At 39.7% G+C, this 19,531-nt stretch overlaps 4 protein-coding genes across 5 annotated transcripts in view; 2 read left to right on the forward strand and 2 right to left on the reverse strand.

Annotated features, from left to right (window-relative positions):
• Positions 1-8,488, reverse strand: part of LOC103144678 (GTPase IMAP family member 7-like) — a 9,510-nt gene extending 1,022 nt beyond the window's left edge. Inside the window, exons 1-2 of the mRNA XM_007561772.2 lie at positions 8,426-8,488; positions 7,034-7,798 (exon numbers count right to left, since the gene is read on the reverse strand). Of these exons, the coding sequence (XP_007561834.2) occupies positions 7,034-7,798; positions 8,426-8,488 (828 nt within the window). The remainder of the gene's footprint in view (positions 1-7,033; positions 7,799-8,425) is intronic.
• Positions 531-5,149, forward strand: LOC103144637 (GTPase IMAP family member 7-like). Of its 2 annotated transcripts, XM_007561710.2 has the most exons (3): positions 531-1,536; positions 2,775-3,281; positions 3,312-5,149. In XM_007561710.2, exons 1-3 carry the CDS (start codon positions 1,530-1,532, stop codon positions 3,812-3,814), a joined length of 1,017 nt encoding a protein of 338 aa, XP_007561772.1. In that variant the 5' UTR covers positions 531-1,529; the 3' UTR covers positions 3,815-5,149. The 2 variants fall into 2 exon arrangements, with proteins under 2 accessions (XP_007561772.1, XP_007561771.1); XM_007561709.2 differs by having other exon boundaries at positions 2,775-5,149.
• A 941-nt stretch (positions 8,489-9,429) lies between the features above and the next one.
• Positions 9,430-18,761, forward strand: LOC103144638 (E3 ubiquitin-protein ligase TRIM39-like). The gene is made up of 8 exons (XM_007561712.2): positions 9,430-9,889; positions 11,164-11,755; positions 12,310-12,405; positions 12,767-13,000; positions 13,187-13,337; positions 16,700-16,726; positions 17,097-17,272; positions 17,354-18,761. Exons 2-8 carry the CDS (start codon positions 11,186-11,188, stop codon positions 17,723-17,725), a joined length of 1,626 nt encoding a protein of 541 aa, XP_007561774.1. The 5' UTR covers positions 9,430-9,889; positions 11,164-11,185; the 3' UTR covers positions 17,726-18,761.
• Positions 14,470-16,119, reverse strand: LOC107837278 (probable DNA double-strand break repair Rad50 ATPase). Its single transcript, XM_016676184.1, has one exon. The coding sequence runs from the start codon at positions 16,068-16,070 to the stop codon at positions 14,631-14,633; it is 1,440 nt and encodes a 479-aa protein (XP_016531670.1). The 5' UTR covers positions 16,071-16,119; the 3' UTR covers positions 14,470-14,630.
• Positions 18,762-19,531: the final 770 nt, after the last annotated feature.

Raw genomic sequence — 19,531 nt, forward strand, 5'->3', positions numbered from 1 at the left:
ATTTCAACAATTGTAAATCCAGTGCCTGTTTTTTTTTTCTTTTCTTGAAACTTCTTCTGCTTGGCTTAATATTCATGAAGAGCAAATACCATTAAAATAAGTTATTTTACATGGCTGCAAATCCCCAAATATATATATATAGATTTTACTTTAATTTATCAAATTAAAGTGCAAAACGGTTCAAAAGTGCTTCATACAGTTTGTTTCACCTCATACAGACACACAAATACAGACAATTTCCCCCCCATTTCTCTTTTCCTCACTACTAAACTGTGAGAAGGCAGGTGTTGTTATGCTTTGTGATTTTATTTTTAAAACAAGAAGTAATAATTCTAAAAGCCCTGAAGAAGCTCTACGTATGATATATCTTTTTGCCTCTTGCACAAACATTGCAGGACTGCAAGGAGAAACAACATGCATGTCTGGGAGGAGACTGTGCAACGAAGCTGCGCTCTTTATACTGTATATTCTGTTTTGCTCCAGATCGTCAAGTTTGCAGCTTAACGAAGAGAAGCTAATTTAACTTACCAGCCATGACGAAGAAAAGGTTTGAGCTGCGTGGAAACGTTTTAGGGGGGAAAAAAGTGCGGTTCGTCCTCCCGGGGTGAATTTGGACTCAAACGTGTCCCGATAGTTTAAGTTTCACTTTAGCTCTGGCGGCTAAAGTGAACCATTTCCTGTAAAACGCAAGGCTACAGGAGGGGCGTGTGCTACGTCATTTAACTCATAAAAAGCGTGTTTAACGTGCATGTTTTGTTGTTGTTTTTGTTGTTGTTGTTTTTGCAATTTTAACAAGCACACCATAAATTTATCTAAATACCTGCCCACGTGAAGAAAAAAGTGTAATTAATCGTTGACCTCTATGATCGCAGAAATGTTTTTGTATAGATCAAAATGATCACAGAACCACTTAGTTCAACAAGTCGCTCTAACCAAATAACTATGGTAGTGTAAAACATTGAACTGTCTATTGTTTGTTAACGATAGTTCATCTTTTTGTTTGCCTAATGAATAATTACCAGTTCAAATTTAAAATGTCATCCTTCCTTTGTGGCAAAATAAGTATCTATGGGGTATAAAAACATTTTGATGTTGATGTCAGTAGTTATAGTTTAAATATATTTATTTAATACTGTATTAGAAGGTAGTAAGGCTGTTAGTGAGATTATCACTATTTTAATACTTTGTCGCCACCTAGTGAGAAAGTTATGACACTACAGAGAAAAGTGATGCGTTTGGGGGCAGTTCAGTCGGATGATGACTAAAGATTTGCTGCTAACCAGTTTCATTTCTCGGAAGTGCCCACAAGCAGAAGTAAATAGCTTTAGTTGCAGTGCAGTTTCTTGCATTGTGATGCACAGTTACTCACTGTGCTCAAGTGTTTTGAAATATCTTCATCTTTTCCCATGGAAACAAGTCAAAAGTGAAGCAAAAGAGTGAAGCAGCTTAGAGAGAGAACAACACACTTGGAACTAACAAAGCACCAACTGACAACAAGAGATCCACACAGCCTTCAGCTCCTCTTCGTCATGGCAGGTGAGTTACTTTTAATTTGTTAAAATTCATTAATTAATCGGTAACACTTTATTTGAAGGGGGGTGAATAAGACTGACATGACACTTTCATAAACATGACATAACACCTGTCATGAACATGAATAAGCCTTCATGAATATCTACGACTGTTGTCATAAAGCGTCATTCTGTAAATTATGACACTTTTAATACAAAGTTGACATTATTCAAAATGTCTTTGTTATGATAACTTGACATTAACCAGGAAATCATTACTGTTTAAACTTTACCTTTAATAACATAAAGTTACCTAATTTTTAAAGTGCAATCAGTAATACTTTCATAACAAATTTATATCAGTAATGATTCACCCCCCTTCAAATAAAGTGTTACCAATTAATCTATGAAAGTGAACGCACAAAAATAGGGATTGTTTTTCATCCATCCATCCATTTTCTAACACCCTTGTCCCTTAGGTCATGAGGTGCTGGTGCCTGTTTCCAGCTAACTTTCCGGGGTCACCCTGGACAGGTCGCCAGTCTGTCGCAGGGCAACACAGAGACAGAAAGGACACACAACCATGCACACACACACACTAAGGAGAATTTAGAAAAAAACAATTAACCTGACAGTCATGTGTTTGGACTGTGGGAGGAAGCCGGAGTACCGGGAAGAGAACCCTCCATGCACAGGGTGACATGCAAACTGCATGCAGAAAGACCCTGGGCCGGAAATCGAAACCATGACCTTCTTGCTGCAAGACAACAGCTCTACCAACTGCACCACTGTGCAGCCCAAGGGATTGTTTTTAACACTCATAAATTTTTTCTTTATCTGCATTCTGGTTATTCCGCAGCATGTCCATTTTGTTTTAATCCTAGTCTTTTTGGAAGCCATTTTAATATTTTCATTAACATTCATTCTTTTATTTATATTCATTCTTCTATTTCAACCCCTATGTTTTATTAAAACTAACCAATTATCTCATTTTAAATCATCAACACAGCCCCTAAGTATTAATAACAAACTGGATTACAATGAGATGTTTGTACAGAAACATTCTAAGGAAAAATCAATAAACCTTTGAATTGGTTTATCAGTTTATGTAAAATCAAAGCAGTCAAGTTGACAGATTTGCAGTCATGTCAATATAAATGAAGGACAGGCAGTGCAGTTTTAAGCCTTGTAGTTTGTTCTGAGATCAAAATCTAGAAGGATTTCTTATTTAATGGAATAAAAACATATTTTATTTTCTTCTAGGATCAAATGAAGCCAGGATTGTCCTGCTGGGAAAAACTGGCAGTGGGAAGAGCAGCCTTGGAAACACCATACTGGGAGCCGATGTGTTTAAGGAAAACATATCCCCGAATTCTGAGACAGATGAATGCCAAGCAGAATCTAAACTTATCAACGGAGCTCTTGTCAAAGTCATCGACACTCCTGGCTTCTTTGACAACAAAATGGGTGAAGAGAAGCTGAAGAGTGAAATTATTAAGTGTATCAAACTGTCCGCACCTGAGATTCACGCTTTTCTCATTGTGCTGGAAGTGGGACGATTCACAGACCAGGAGAAGAAGGTCATCAGTAAAATAAAGAGATATTTCTCAGATGAGGCTCTGAAACACTCTGTGGTTGTGTTCACACATGGTGACCAGCTGAAAAAAGGACAGAAGATTGAAGCTTTTATTCAAGAGAATCCTGATCTGAGAAGGCTGGTGAAGAAGTGTGGAGGCAGGTGCCACGTTGTGGATAATAAATACTGGAAAGATCAGCAGGAGAAAGATCAGCAGGAGAAAGATCAGCAGGATGGTTACAGGAGCAACAGGTTTCAGGTGAATCAGCTTCTCAACACGATAGAGACGATGAAAAACAAGCAGGGCGGATACACCAACAACTTACTTCAGTTAGTGGGAGAAGAGAAAGAGATGATGAGAAGCAAACAGAGCAAATACACAAACAACTTACATCAAGTAGTGGAGAACAGGACAGGGGAAGAAGGATGGTCCTGGGGGAAGATTTTGAAGATATCAGCTGGAGTCACTGTGGGAATATTGCTGGGAGCATTTTTTGGTGCTGTGGTAGTAAAACAACAACCATATATTGGTGGAGGTGTTGGAGGAGTGGCTGGAGGTTTACTGGGGGCAGGTATAGCTTACAAGAGTGAAACAACAATGGACGCTGTGATGGACACAACTAAAGTAATATTTGAGATAGGAGAAAAAACACTGAGTATATCATGCTGTGTAAACAAATCCGAACAGACTACTTGCGAGGTGGAACAAAAGTTGAAGCCTGAATAAAGTAAACAAATTAAATTACAAGAGCAAGGTGCTCAGCCTGCATGGCGACTGATGATGTACATTTTTGTCCTTACTGGTTCTTCAACAGAATGCAGAACCATTAAGGACACTGGTTTGAAAGTTATCCTCTCTGGGACCAGTTTTCAAAAATACACTGAACAAAAATCTAAACGCCCCATGTCAGAGTTTACTGAACATTTGGGTTATGTAATATATAGAGAAACTCAAAACATATTTTCAGTAATTACTGATCTTCATATCGGTACTGATAACATTGTGGTTTGGCCATTTGTAGCTGATTGACAGTCCTTTGAACATGAAGGGGTCAGGCTGAGGAATTTGATCTTGACCAAGTTGGTTTCTCCTAGGCGGTTATGGACAGTCTGAGGTGTGATGTTCTGTTGTGCAGACCAACAGTCTATCAGCTGTGTGTGTCGCTGGTCAAAGCCGATCCCACAGATGAACAAGTCATATGTGGCGATCTGGTGCTGGAGTGGCCGAAGAGGATGAGGTCAACTTGCAGTAGCGCCAGTCTGTTGGAAACCCTTAAACGGCCTATGGTCCAATAATGGACATCGAGTCATGCAGCTACTGCTCTGGTGGACATCCCTGTATCCAACATGCCAATGGCACGATCCCTTTTAACCTGAGACATCTGAGGAAAAATGACTTGTGACAGAATTTAACATATTGGGGTGGCCTTTTATTGACCCCAGTCCAAGGATTGTCCAGTTGTTGTTCATTTTTGTCTGATCACCCACTGGACATGCCTCACCCATGCACTGAGTAAAAATAACAAGTCACAACTCGCTGAGTAATTGTCACTGACAGCAAGTTGGATTAAAAATTAAACACAAATCAAGAGAAATATTACTTTTGTACAGTAAAATGTCAGCAAATGCTCATTTACAGTTGCTAACTCCATATGGCAACAATATTTGACATGGGGCGTTTATGTTTTTGTTCAGTATAATTGCTTCTGGTTTCTTAAAATGCCAGATCCGTGTGGACGCGCAGCCCAAATAACGGAAAACCTTTTCCGGACACACCTGAAATCATCTCCATGTGGACGAGGTCTCAGTTTGTTGAATGGTTCAAATGTTTGTCTTCGTGGAGGGTTTAAATTGAGGAGGAAGTAAAAACATTAAAGCAAACAAACTATAAAGCCACTAATAAATCTGTCATCAGCAACTCTGGAAGTGGTTGATAATGTTTGTAAAATGTTATTTAAACAGCAAGGGAGAAGATTGATTAAGTAAATAATACAACAAAATGATGAAGTGTACAGAAGGTTGGGGGGAGACATTGTTCTTGACATAATTTATTTCATCTTTTTTTTTTTTTTTTAGTTTGAATTGCAGCTTTACAGCAGATACAATAACATACTATTTTACATTGCATGAAAGTAGGAAAAAATCTAAATAGTTTTTCACTTACATAATGTAGAAAACTCATATGTTCTGAGAAACTATTTGTGCTAATGGCTGTTTTTCCAACCACATATTGGCACATTGTTGATTCAGCCTTTTCATAACCTAACAGCTACTGTTTCCTGTAACTACATTTTTATTGCCTTGTTTGTTGTTTTTCCTGAATATAAAATTTAAATTGCCATTTAACTTGAGCTTTTCTGGTCATATTAGCCAAACATATTTCTTTATAAACTGTAAAAGTGAATCGTTTATGTAAAAAAAAAAAACAGAAATATATATCTACGAAACACTCTTTTCTTGTTTCTGACATTTATCACAACTTCTGAATGTATGTTGAAAAATGAAGATTTCACCAATAAAACTTGATTGATCTGAACATTTGTTTTCATTGTGTTTTTATTGTAAGTTAATACATCTAATGCAAAATGTCTTTTTTTTTTTGTAAAATTTGTAACACACAATGCAACATGATCCTAACAATGCAGAATTGCTTTCTATAGACTAAATTCTTTTGTATTAGACTAAAATTGTGCCTTTTCTGTATATTTGAAATCAGTAACTCCAGTTTTGTTGTAGACACCTTCATCTTCCACAATGTCAGTACAAAGGCAGCTTATTTTTTTGGCTAAGGCTCCAGTGACTGGGCAAAGACATTTACATTTTTAAACCAATCAGAGACAAAGATGAACTGTTTGTTTCTAAACATTTAGTAATAATTATCATTGATGTTTAATTCAGTGTAAGAACCACAGATGACAGATTTTTGTTTAGAAAGCCAGCGGCTTTATTGTTGTGTTCAGCAGCCTCTGACATATTTAGGTCGCCACAAACATACACTTTGATTTGGCAATAATTTTACACATGAAATGATATTTGACTGAACTACATCTGGCATTTGCTTGTCCTTCTGATGCTTGGTTTTGCTACAAGCAAATGCAAATGCTTGATCAGAGCTCACCGTAACAGCTGGAGAGAAGCATATAACAGGGGAATCATGGGGGAAACAAACCTAAAGATCACAGAAAAACATGACGGAGTGATGCTACAGTCTAACAGGAACTGTACAGGAGAAGGGGAGAAGCCTAACTCTAACAACAGAGTTTAAATCAAAATGTACAGAGAACAGAATATAGAAACTGGATGACAAACTAAACAGAGGAGTGAAGCAAATATGGGAAGACATTGACAACAATAATAATAATTTTTAAAAAAAAGCCAGAAATGCAAATAGAGCAAAACACGAAAACAGAAACACCTGTGGATAACGATACTTCATGATTTAATTCACTTAATTTAAACAAAATCTATCCACAAAAAGAGTAATAGGTATGTTTTGGTTTTAATTGTATAATTCAAATATGTGATAAATTTCTTGTCAAAAGCTTAGCAATGCATTCAGTGTTTTTGTTCCTACAGCCATCCTGGCTGGTGAATCCAGTTATCTGTTAGCAAAAATGTAACACTTGAATAAAGTTAAAGTAGGTGGCAGAACAGTGAAGGCTCCGCCAAAGAACCCTCTGTAGCTGAATCAAACAACTGAATTCATTATTAATATGTCATTGTTAAAATTATGCAATATTGCGGATGATACAATCCGTAATATTGCGGATATTGGGTCAGAAACAGGAGAACAACTTCAGTGGAACTAAAGATGTTGATTTTTACTCTTAGAGAAACATTAAGAGCAGCAAATCATGATGGAGCTGCTGTCACTTTGGAACCAGCTGTAGAGATTCTGTAATCAATCCAACCCAAATATCTGGTCATAATTGATTTCTGTAGGATGTTCTCTCCATATAATTATACCGACAATTATCACACTAAAAATGAACACAGGCTTCGGTCTTACATATTTCATAACACTCTGAAATAAACGGTGGACTATGGGTTGTTGGTTCTGTTTCTGCCAGTCTTGCAGCATGTGTGTGCTGTAGTAGTCGCCGTGGTTTTCTGTCACCATTTTCTCGACGGTGTTGAGCAGCTGCTCCACCTGGAACCCGTTGTTTCTGACCTCATCCTGTTTGTTTTTCCAGTACTTGTTATCAACGACGTGGCATCTCCCTCCACACTTCTCCACCAGATCTTTCAGTTGCTGATTTTTTTTAATAAACTCCTCTATCCTCATGTCTTCCGCCAACTGGTCGCCGTGTGTGAAAACAACAGCAGAATACTTGAAAACCTCTGCAGAGAAACATTCCTGTATGATTCTAATGACATGGCTCTCCTGCTCCGTAAACTTCTCCACTTTGAGCACGATGAGGAAAGCGTGGGGCCCCGGAGCGCACTCTGAGATACACCTCTCTATCTCACGCTTCTGCTCCTTCTCAGACAGTCCAGAGTGGAAGACGCCGGGCGTGTCGACCACAGCCAGGCTCCTGCCGTGAACTCGTTGGGCCTCAGACCGGCAGTGAGTGACCGCTGAGCTGGTGAAATTCTTCACTTCGAAAACGTCCTTCCCCAAGATGGTGTTGGCCAGGCTGCTCCTCCCAGACCCAGTTTTCCCCACCAGGACAATCCTCAGTTTGTCTGGTAACAAGGAGAGGAAAACAACCTAAATCAATTATAATTCATCCACCTTCTTTCTTCTTTCAAGATACTTTGAAATGCTGCTGATAATAAGTATTTCAACAATTGTAAATGACTGCATTTGCCTGATTTTTTTATTTTCTTGAAACTTCTGCTTGGCTTAATATTCATGAAGAGCAAATACCATTAAAATAAGTTATTTTACATGGTTCAAAAGTGCTTCATACAGTTTCTATGGGGTGAGAAAACATTTTGATGTTGATGTCAGTAGTTATAGTTTAAATATATTTCTTTCATACTGTATTAGAAGGTAGGAAGGCTATTAATGAGATTATCACTATTTTAATATTTTGTCGCCACCTAGTGATAAAGTTATGACACTACAGAGAAAAGTGATGCGTTTGGGGGCAGTTCAGCCGGATTAGGACTAAAGATTTGCTGCTAACCTTACTTAGTCCAAACAAAGTTTCACTTGGAAACATCTGCTCTAAGGTTTATATTTAACAATATATAGATATTAAACTGCTTTGATTTGATTGATGACATTTAATCACACAACTGTTATCTTCAAGGTTCTATTTATAAGGCCTGCAGGAATCTACAGTGTGGGCCATAAGTTTCCATAAGTACAAAAAAAATAAACCTTTCATACTGGACAACCGTTTTTATTTTTGTGGGACTCTGTGTGATCGCTACACGTCTTGGACCACTTCATGGTTGATCTGCAACATTCCCAGTTTTCTGAAACTTGCAAACAAGTTTTGCCACAATGTCGTGTGTGTGGTGCTCGTTCCATGTTTTCTGTTAAAGTTTCGTGCAACCTTGCGACTGCTTCCCGATCCAACTATCAGTATAATTTCAGTTCTCTGCTCTTTTGTCAAACGCATCTTCTTGGGTATCTGAAACATTAAAGAAATATACTTTTCACATTCTCCTATGTATGGAAACTTATGGCCCACCGTGTAGAGAGCCACAGAAAAAGCTGTAGCGGTAAGATTTGACACACATGTCCAATATGTTTTCTTGCTCCCCTGCATAGCTTTTTATGTCCATCTTGAGGATTTCTTTCGGCTGGATAAGCCTTTACCCTTTTCCTAACCCTAACCATCACATACCTAACCCTAACCAAAAATCAATTCACACCTTAGTCTCCTAACTCTAACCCCTGACCCTAAAACAAGGTTTCCCCTTGTGGGGACCAAAGCCTGGTCCTGGTCCCACAAGGAGCAATTGGTCCCCACAACGTAGTATGTGTCAGGAAAATTTGATAAAGGGCAGATTTATGGTGTGAATGCATAATAATCATCCTATGAACAAATTCTCCCACCTGAATTTTGGATCTCAGCTCTTGAAGTTATCCCTGGACTGCCTTATTTTCTTGCCTGGCCTGTCAACTAAGGTAGATGGAAAAGTTTTAGAAAACAAATTTCCTTTTTTTTCACCATGTGTTCTTTTCTTTCCACTTCACAATTACGCACTACTTTGTGTTGGTCTGTTACATTAAACCCCATTAAAATTCATTAAAATTTTTCTGACTGTAATGTTCCAAATTGTGAAAAAGACACTGCATTTTGTGTGTGTGTGTGTGTGTGTGTGTGTGTGTGTGTGTGTGTGTGTGTGTGTGTGTGTGTGTGTGTGTGTGAAACCTTCGGGCATGTTGACATGGTTCTTATATGAACCTGAACTTGTTCGTTATGTAACGAGGTGAGCCTCTGCCTCATACCTGTGTGCTGTCCAGAGCAGGTACTTCAGGTGTGCTCCAAGTGGAAAATGTTAACCATTGACCAGGCCGCCACACCCATGAGACAAACAAACTCTGTAGCTGTGTGAGAGCTACTATTAACTATTACTATTATTACATAAATACAGACTCGCTCATAAAGGGTTGCCAAACACAAGCCAGCTGTTAATGTTGCTACAGTAACTAATTGTTGGTTGAGCTGTGAATTGTGATTTTAAGATTAGGCCGATGCAGAGAGTCGGGAGGGGGAGGGTTTTGGTTTATGAGTAACTGTGCTCCCTGTGTCACGGTTTGCTCTTCAGTGCAGTCATTCCATCTCATAAAGCAGGAATCACCTGTCAGAGACGACAAAACTAGCTGCTTCAGCTGAGGAGGGTGAGTACAAATAATCTGCTATTTAAGCTAAAAGTTCAAAGTGTGTCTAGAAATGTGAAGCTATATGGCTGGGTTAATTGGTGAGAGTCGGTTCCAGACATAATGGGGCCTATCTGCAACACTTCTGGCTTTTTTCTGGTCCGTCATGGGGAAGCTAGAGATGACCCAAATAGCAAAAGCTTCCATATGTCTATGTTTCAGCCCTTACCTTTGGTCATGGGATATGAATCATGGTCCAAAAGGGCAATAGGGAGAACAAGGAGGGCCAAAAGAAGTCTTTTTGGGTCTTTGATTATTCCAGGCATGTCCCACTGGTAGGAGATCTCAAGGCAGACCCACTATAAATCTCTTCTGAAGATGTTTGGATCCTTCAGAATGAGCTAACACTTGTCAATGGAGAAGCGTCTCCTAGACATGCTAGCTGACCTGATCTCAGGTGGATCGGTGGATATATAACCACCGATCCACTGATAGAGTGAGTAGAAATGAAACAGAATCATTACTCCCACCACAGGGATAATCAATCCACAAAGAACCGTCAAAGAGAAATGAGGAAGCAGTCTGGTACACGTTGAAAGGGAACCACTACACGGCTAATCTTTCAAAAGTGAAACTTTTGAAAGACTAAGAGTCCACTTTTGGTTTAAGCATGTAAACCAACAGTGAACCCTGGAAAAAAACAACAGTGGAGCAAAAACAAGGTGGTGACAGTATCATAAATTGTGTCTATTTGCTTCCATTAGGGCAAGCTTTCTTGACCTCTCTGAACATTTTACTTGCAACTGACGTCACTAGAGCCCTCATGTACTTGACAATGGGTTGAAACTTGTCCAAAACCACAAGTTTGCGACGGATAGATGGAGGTTTTTGCTAGAACATTACTGAGCATCTCATAGATCTGTGGTACTAGGTTACATTCCCCAGCAAAAACAATAAAGCCAGTCTGTTTTAAGACTTTGAAGCTTTTTGTGTGAAGTAGAGATTATTTATTGGGTTCTTCATGTGGATGCACTGGTGTTATGTCAGGATTATTATTATAGGAATACAGCCTCAGTAAAGACTGGGTGTGCCTGGTAGAATAACCCACAATAACAAACATTCCAAGGACACTCATTATTGTTGCATGTGTGAAAACCTGAACGACAGGAAAGACATGTGTAACTTTGGCGTATTTACATATTCATCCAAATCTAAAGGTGAATGATATATTTTTTTAACTGCTGCCTCTTCCATCCGTTTTTTTTAATGAAACCGTCTCATTTCTTGTCCAACAGATAAAGCGACACATAAGCTAAAATGCTCCCAGAGAAGCAGCTCCAGTGCAGCATCTGTCTGCAGGTGTTTACTGACCCAGTGACCACTCCCTGTGGGCACAACTTCTGTCTAGTCTGCATCGGGCTGGTGTGGGACAGCAGTGACGTCTGCCAGTGCCCCACCTGCAACAAGACTTTCGCCTCCAGGCCTGACATAAGCATCAACACGGCCTTCAAAGAGCTGGCAGACACTTTAAGGCAAATTATCGTCTGCTCCTCGGCTTCACCTCTGTCTGCAGCCCAGCCGGGCGAAGTCGTGTGTGACGTGTGTGCCGCCACCTCCCTGCAGGTGAGGGCCCACAAGTCGTGCCTGGTGTGTCTGACGTCGTACTGCGAGGCCCACCTGGAGCCACACCGGACCGTGGCCACGCTGAAGCTGCACAAGCTGATGGAGCCGGTGAAGAACCTGCAGGACAGGATGTGCAAGAAGCACGAGCGGCTGCTGGAGATGTTCTGCAGGATGGAGCAGATGTGTGTCTGCCAGTTCTGCACCGAGACGGAGCACAAAGACCACCCGGCGGTGACAATGGAGGACGAGAGCAAGGAGAGGAAGGTATCAGGAGACGGGGATTATAAAAAGCTGCAGGCAATAAGAACTTATGAAGGCCAGAAGTGATGATGGGATCGTAATGTTCTTACAAGTGTTATGCATGAAATTACCCAAACTGAACATAGCGCATGAAGTAGTCTGTCAGCACAATACAAGCTAAAAATTTTAAAATTCAACTTTATCATATTAAGGGAAGGTGTACCATATTGTGGTCTAATTAATGTGGGGAGATGGTTCATCCTGTAATCAGTAGGTTGCTGGTTCAACTCCTCATTCCTGATATTTCCATCATTGAAGACACCTACCTGCTGGTGATGGACAGAGGCCGGCTGTGGCTACTATCCTGTAGTTTGCTATCATCAGCATGTGAATGTGTAGGTGAATGACTGAGTGTAGCATGAAGCACTTTGGGGTCTTCTAGACTCGATAAAGTGCTGTACAAGCACCAGCTGTTTACCATTTACCATCAGTTTGTAACTCAGTGATACACAGACTGCAGTGCCAACCCAGCTCATCTATTACATAAATAAACAAGTAAATATGTTATGTCCATTTAGGTTCACATGAAGCAAACGCAGGCAGATTTTCAGCAGATGATCCAGGAGCGGCAAAAGAAGATTGAGGAGATAAAAAACTGTCTGAAGCTGAGCGCAGTAAGTGACGATGGAGGGAGTGAACCTCAAATGGGGATCCATTGACATTGTTCTAAATGTTTTCCCCACTTTTATGTGATTTTCAAATACAAAACGACCACATTGGCTGCTGGTTATTGTCCCAGAGCCTTTTTGACCGCATTATAAATTGAGATATCCACAAAAGATATGCTTTAACCAAGACAAAGTATTGTGTTGTGTTGAACAAAACCCTGCTCTAAACATTGCACCTTGGTGTTTTCCTTTAGTAGAAATTACATTTATTTCATTACTGGAAACTTGTCCAAGGTGAACCAAAATTAAAACTTGTATCTTACTACATTTCTTTAAATCAAGCGCTAACGTGTTTGGTGCTTTCCAGCTGAGTGCTGAGAAGGAGAAGAAGGCGAGCGACAGTCTCTTCACGTCGCTGATCAACTCGACGAAGGAGAGACAAGCCGAGGCTAATGCAGAAATAGAGGAAAGGCAGAGAGCGGAAGAGAAGAGGGCAGAGGAGCTGATCGGTGATCTGCAGCAGGAAATCGCTGAGCTGCAGAGGAGAAACACTGAGCTAAACGAGCTGGAAAACACGGACGACCACCTGCACCTCCTGCAGGTTAGCATCAACCTCAGACTGTGTGTTTTTTTTAAAACCTGGATATTAAAAAAACTGTGCTGGCTAATGTGACTGTCATCTGAAGTAGGTTTACTAGTGTGGGAACAGTCAAGAGGAAAGCACAGCATTTTGGTGATCATTTTTGATTAATGAACAATTTGTATTCATTTTTTTTCCCCTCGTCAGAGACTGCCCTCGCTTGTGTCACCTCCACCTACCAACAGGGAGTGGACAGAAACCAGGATCTACCCTGAACTTTGCGTTGGAACGGTGAGGAGAGCGCTTTCCAGACTGGATAAAACTTTGAGGAAAGACCTGGATATCATGAAGAAAGAAGGTAAGATACACGCATCGTTACGGAAAAGAGTTTAAGGAGGATGAAATCACATCTGCGTAGGTTGCAGAGCCAATCATTTTCTATCATGTGTTCATGGTAGCGAACTTTCCTCTGATTCTTTGTTCTACGTTTATAATACGTAAGCATGGCGCCATGAAAGACCCAAAACCAGGCAGCCATCTTGGCTGAATAATAATTTGCTACAACTTTAAATATTTTTAATTAGCTTTAGTTTAAAAACTTCAATCCACAAACACATACATGGTTGGCAGTTTGCTTTGTCTAAAGCATTTTGGCTGTATCTGGGCAACTCTGCTTTGTTGACAAAGAGATCCTCGAGATAATTTTAGTACCATAACATATTCAGTTGCTAATTATTTCAGAGTTTGTGTGCTCACAAAAAAATATATGCAAATATCATGTGGGAACGTTGTTTTGATCTAAAGCACAAGATTCAGATTATTTAAGCTATTTAGGCTCTCGCCTTGTTAGACCTAATAATGAGACGCTGGCGCTCTTTTTGCCCATAGCTGGTACAGTGGTTGATGGGTCCACACACTGTGCACCTCATCTCTGGGGCCCACTGTTGCTCCGAGACCCCTTGCAGTTTGGCCTGGGAGTGTTCATGTACCCAGTTTCCGTGTGTGGCCACGAGGAGGCACTGCAGGGGCGTTTGGGGAGGAGAGGCTGTTTACTGGCAGGAGGAAAATCACACACCCTATTCCTCTTTTCGGCCCATGTCAAGGGACTAGCCAGTTGCAGTAGCTGAATGCAGAAAGTTGCAATAAAGCAACTTTCTACAATTCCTAGAAGAATCTCTAAGCTACTGCAGGAGACGCTTCACACTCACCTGGTGTACACTCACATGTACACAAACACACACGTATGATTTTGTTTTGTTTTTTTTTTAATTGGGAGGAATGGGGTGTTAATTTGTTGTTTGGAATTTGCTATAAAGTTTTTTTGTTACCTATTGTGGGGCAGTTTTGGGTGATTTACACACAAACACATTTTTGGGGGGAATATAGGAGGTTGGATGGGTTTTTATCTTAATATTTACTTTTTTTTTGTTTGTGTTTTTACATTGGTCAATCACCCTAACTGATGTTTTTAGGAATGTGTGGGAAACCGGAGCACCCGGAGAAAACTGACACTAAATTTGTCTAAAATCTAAGTGGAGGGTTTGTGAATCGTTCAGTACTAGCCTGGACACTGTTTTCTAGTTGCGTATTTTAGTAGTCTCCTGGCGTTTATCCCATTTTTGTGGTTTCCTGAGACTCAAAGTGTGTCATATCATTTTTCCCAACTGAAGCTTTTGGTTGAGGCGCCTGTTGTTGTTTCTATAAAGTGATTTAGCTCTTCGGGAGACACATCAGGTACCTCGATCTCCTCTGACAGGGTTTCCTCAAAGAGACGGACCAGATCCTTGGATGCCGGGTCAGAGATGTTGTTTACAGGGGCAGCGTCTTTCTCATTTGGTTCTTGACGCTTTGCCACTTTTCTTTTCGGAGGTCCTAACTCATCTCTTTCTTGAAGCTCAGTTTTCAGATGTTCCAGCTCCGTTTTGTAATCAATCTCACAGTCGGAGTACAGTTGTTGGAAGGCAGCCAGTTGTTTTTGGAAATCATCCTTCTCGGCTCCAAGTTCGTTGATAATCTTGAGGTTGCTCATAATTTTCTGTAAATAAGCTTCCATCTCTTTCTCTGTTCCCTGCTGGTGTATTGCATCTTGCTCTCTTAGAGCAGAAACATCTCCTTCATATCTGGTTTTAAGTTCCTGGTAAGAAACTTTGATCTGCTCCAGTTCACTTTGGAGATGTTTTCTTTCCTCTTTGGATTGCTGCAGGAAAGAGAACTCTTGTCCCATTTTCTGACTCAGATTGTCCTTTTCTGCTCTGAGTGCCTTGATAAGCAGAAGGTCTTTCTTTTCTCTTTCCAAATGCGCTTCTTTCTCATGATTCATCTCAAGCTGATAACTTTCTGCTTTCTGTCTCAATCCAGAAACATCTTCTTCATACCTCCAGCTTAGTTCTTCAAACGAAACCTTAATCTGCTCCAGCTGACTCTGCAGACATCTCTCCGTTTCCTGCAGGCAGGCGATCTCCCTGGACATTTGTTCTTGGAGATTGTCCTTCTCTGCTCTCAGATTTTCAAAGAGCTTTTGGTCATGCTTGAGTTTCTCTTCATAAAACACCTTTGTATCGACCTGCAGTTTCTCCTCACAAATGTCGGCTTCATATTTTAACTGAAGCTCCTCGTAGCGAGCCTTGATCTCGTCCAGCTCTTGTTGGAGGGTGTCGCTTTTCTTTTTTTCTGCCTGGATCTGTGACATAAACTCTTCCTCTTTGACAATATGAGAAACCTTTAGTTGCTCTAAATCCTGCTGCAACAGCATTTTCTGCTTTTGTTTTATGTCGCTGTGCACCTGGGAAGTGAGAACAGCAGGGCTGAGAGTCTCTGGATCGGTAAACTTCTCTACTGCCAGTGGTTCTCTCATCATCTCTTTGCCCTTGTTGATATGCTGATGATTTTTCTCCTTCTGCAACTCATATTTTATATTCTCCAGTTCTCTTTGCAAGGAAGCTACCTTTTGGTTCTCCTCCATCCGTCTTGCTCTCGCCGTTTCCACGAGAGACCTAAGTCTCTGGGCCTCAAACCAGTCTTGGTGATTTGGTACGGCTCCCCAACGCCTTCTTATCGCACTGTTGGTGTAAAGTGGCCTTTGATGGGACATGCTGGACAAAACAACGTCTGTTCAGATTAAGCCTTGATCAACATTCAACTTCAAATACATTACATATAAATATACATATACATTCAAATACATTACATATAAAGAACAGTGATGATGACATCACAAATGACTGCCGTCACGACATCATAGAATTTGATGAGACTTTTGCAGATCAATCTTGGGTTGGCTTGACATTTCCGCTTCTAAACTGCAAAGTTTTTAGAATGTTGATGTGTGAAAACATCAACATTCAGGAAAACAGGATTTCATGGATTACGAATAAAGAGCTCCTTTAACACTCTGATTACCTGAAACAGTAAAATAATTGTTTAATTTCTTGATTTATTTATATTTTAATTGGGATTGACTAATGATTTATTTAAGGCATTTTTTAACATTTTTATTAGGAGTGCTGGTAAGTGTTCTTGGTTAGTATCATACCAAAAGTAAAAAGGTTTTCTCATTTTTTTTTTTTTTTCAAAAAGTTGTTAAACTTTGAAATGGCAAAAAAAAAAAATAGTTTTGTTGGTGCATCATTACTACATTTCAATCTTCTTAATGTCCACAAACAATTTAATTGTCTACTGATTTAAAAAAGTATTTAATAAAGTTTTTTTTTCTTTTGACAGAGATAAGGAGGATGCAAAAATATGCAGGTATGAACACAAATCTGTTTTTCTATTAATTTTATTAATGAATCCCAAAATGAATCTTCTTTATATCCTACTATACTGGTAGTATGTCTCTTGCTCATTGAAATAACCCACTGTTCATTTTTCTTGAAAGCCTCCAATTAAATATTTTAAGTTACCTCATGCCTTTCAGCTCGTTTTTACCTGATTTTAAAGACCAACAATGTGAACTACAGATTAGAACAGAAGAACATGTACGGGAATTTTACATAGTAGTCTCTCGTAGGTTTCAGACTCTTTCAGGTAACCCGTGATACTGATGATTGTGATGATAAACGTCGAGTATACTGATCGTCTGGAAGTAGACGTAACGTTTTGACCCGTGTGTCCACAGTGGATGTGGTGTTGGACCCAGACACGGCCCATCCAAACATCGTCCTGTCCCCTGACGGAAAGCAGGCGGGCCGAGGCGAGCTGCTGCACATTGTTCCTGACATTCCCCAACGCTTTGACCCAGTTATCTGCGTTCTGAGCAAGAAAGGCTTCCGGTCTGGAAGGTTCTACTTTCAGGTAGATCGGTTCGATCAACCCAAAGCGACGGCAGGCCCCGTGATGACACACCAATGCTCAAAAACTTGTTCTGCTAACTAGGTTGCGGTTGGAAATAAGACCTTCTGGGACCTGGGCGTGGTCAAAGAGTCCATCAACAGGAAGGGCATGATCACCTCCACCCCGGACAACGGCTACTGGACGGTGCGTTTGAGGAACGCCAGTGAGTACCGGGCCCTGGACTCCCCCTCCATCCTGCTTCAACTCCAGAAGAGGCCCAAGACCATCGGAGTGTTCGCAGATTATGAAGAAGGGGTGGTTTCGTTCTTTGACGTGGATGACAGATCGCACATCTACACCTTCACCGGGTGTTTGTTCTCAGAGAGGATTTTCCCTTTCTTCAGCCCAGGAGTTTTTGACCACGGGAAAAACACAGAGCCGCTGATTATCACAGCTGTCAGTCACGAAACTTGAAAAGAAACCTTTAATTGAATTAGGCAGCACGTTTTGTACACAACAGAGTGGTTTTCTTTCTTCTACTCTATTTAATAAAGGATGTGTATAGAATATGGAGGTGTTCATTTTGGATCAAATGTGAAGCAAAACAAATCTGGTTTAAGAATCCAATTTCAGTGACGGCTGCTAGTTTAACAGAAAACTGATCAATCTCAGGTTGGCTTGACATTTCCGCTTCCAAACTGCAAAGTTTATGCTGACACATAAACTAACAAACCAAACTCAGTTAAAAACGAGATAATTATTGGAATATTATTGATGTCTTCATCAATATCCTCTGTCAGTCCTCCCTGTGGATGCAAACAGTGACCAGTAGAGACGAACAGCTAAACAATGACTTAGTAAAATGATGAATGGCATGAACCATTAATTCTGATATCCTTGGTGAATGTTCAGATTTTATTTTTACGACATCATCATTGACCCTTGAATATCCTTAATCTAATTATCTTATTTCACTCAAATGTTCTACGTTCATTTTAAGCTTTGTGCTTCAAGGGGCACACCGCCTTCATCGATTATTGTCACCACCAGTAAAATAGGTAAAAAGTCGTAGAATAAATTTCTCTTTTATGATTTTTTTTATGATTCTATTCCAGAAGAAACAGACTTGTGTCATGTTTCGCACTCCATGGGAAACAGGAAGTCGGGCACTACGACTCCAAAGCTCTGAGATAGTTTTATCCACTCAAGAGTGTATGAACACAAAAAGTTTTAGTTGCGTTTCCTTTACAATAATTGTCTGCGGTACCAGTAACTGTGGCATCATTGATTACCCTACAAGAAACCCAAATTCAAAATACAAATCATCTTGTAAATTTTCTGCATTGTGTCCATTGTGTCCACCCTGGACAAGCTTGTGTCCAGGGTGGACACATAGGTTGATGGACAGCATGTGACTCTATAGTGTTCCACAGACTATGTGAATTTGTCTGAATCAATATTGGATGGAAAATTGTAATAATTTATGTAATAAAGTGCTTCTAAAACCTGAGTGGTTTGCAGTTTTGTCTGATTTACAGGTTATTTTGTCTTATTTGTTTCAACCGTCTGTGATGGATTAATCATTTTTGTCAATTATTAAAACCCCTCTACTTTGTGGACAAAATTAGAGATTACTATTTTTTTTTATAATCACTCATTTTGTAATTACTACAAAATGAGTGACTACTATGTTTTTTTTTTCTTAAGATAGACTTAACAACACCAAGTCTCACAAATCATTGTAACTTCCAAAACATTTTTGCATTTACAAAACTCGTAATTTCTCAGGTTCAGTAAAATATTTGTGTTAAAATATTTAGTGTATAGTTTTCTAAGATTTTTAGCTCATTTAGTGAATTTTATAAATTCACTTTTAGACATTTGATTAGTAGCAATCCCAGAAAATACAGGAGAAAACGACTAACAAGTGCAACAGCGCTTCCTTGTGGACAGAAGAAGAAACTTCTTAAAGATGTTAAATAGGAAGAGCGGAATTTGCCTTCAAGTCTTTCTTTCACGTTCCACTGTATGGCAACAGTGTTCAATTCCCGACATGATGCATAGCTGTAAAGGTATAAAAATACAATAACATCCTGTTGCAACTTTAATTTAGTCATTATTTTTGTCACTTTTATAGCTATTTTTTTTAAATAATTACGTGAGAAATAAATAGATGCAGATACTACTTGCTGTATCTTGTCTGTCAGTTAATAAGTAGTGTAAATAGTTATGACGTCCATATATGTCTACGTTTATTTGTACCGAATATGAAGAAATTAA

This window comes from Poecilia formosa, unplaced genomic scaffold (genome assembly GCF_000485575.1).
Source record: "Poecilia formosa unplaced genomic scaffold, Poecilia_formosa-5.1.2 Scaffold130, whole genome shotgun sequence".
NCBI classification, from domain to species: Eukaryota; Metazoa; Chordata; class Actinopteri; order Cyprinodontiformes; family Poeciliidae; genus Poecilia; species Poecilia formosa.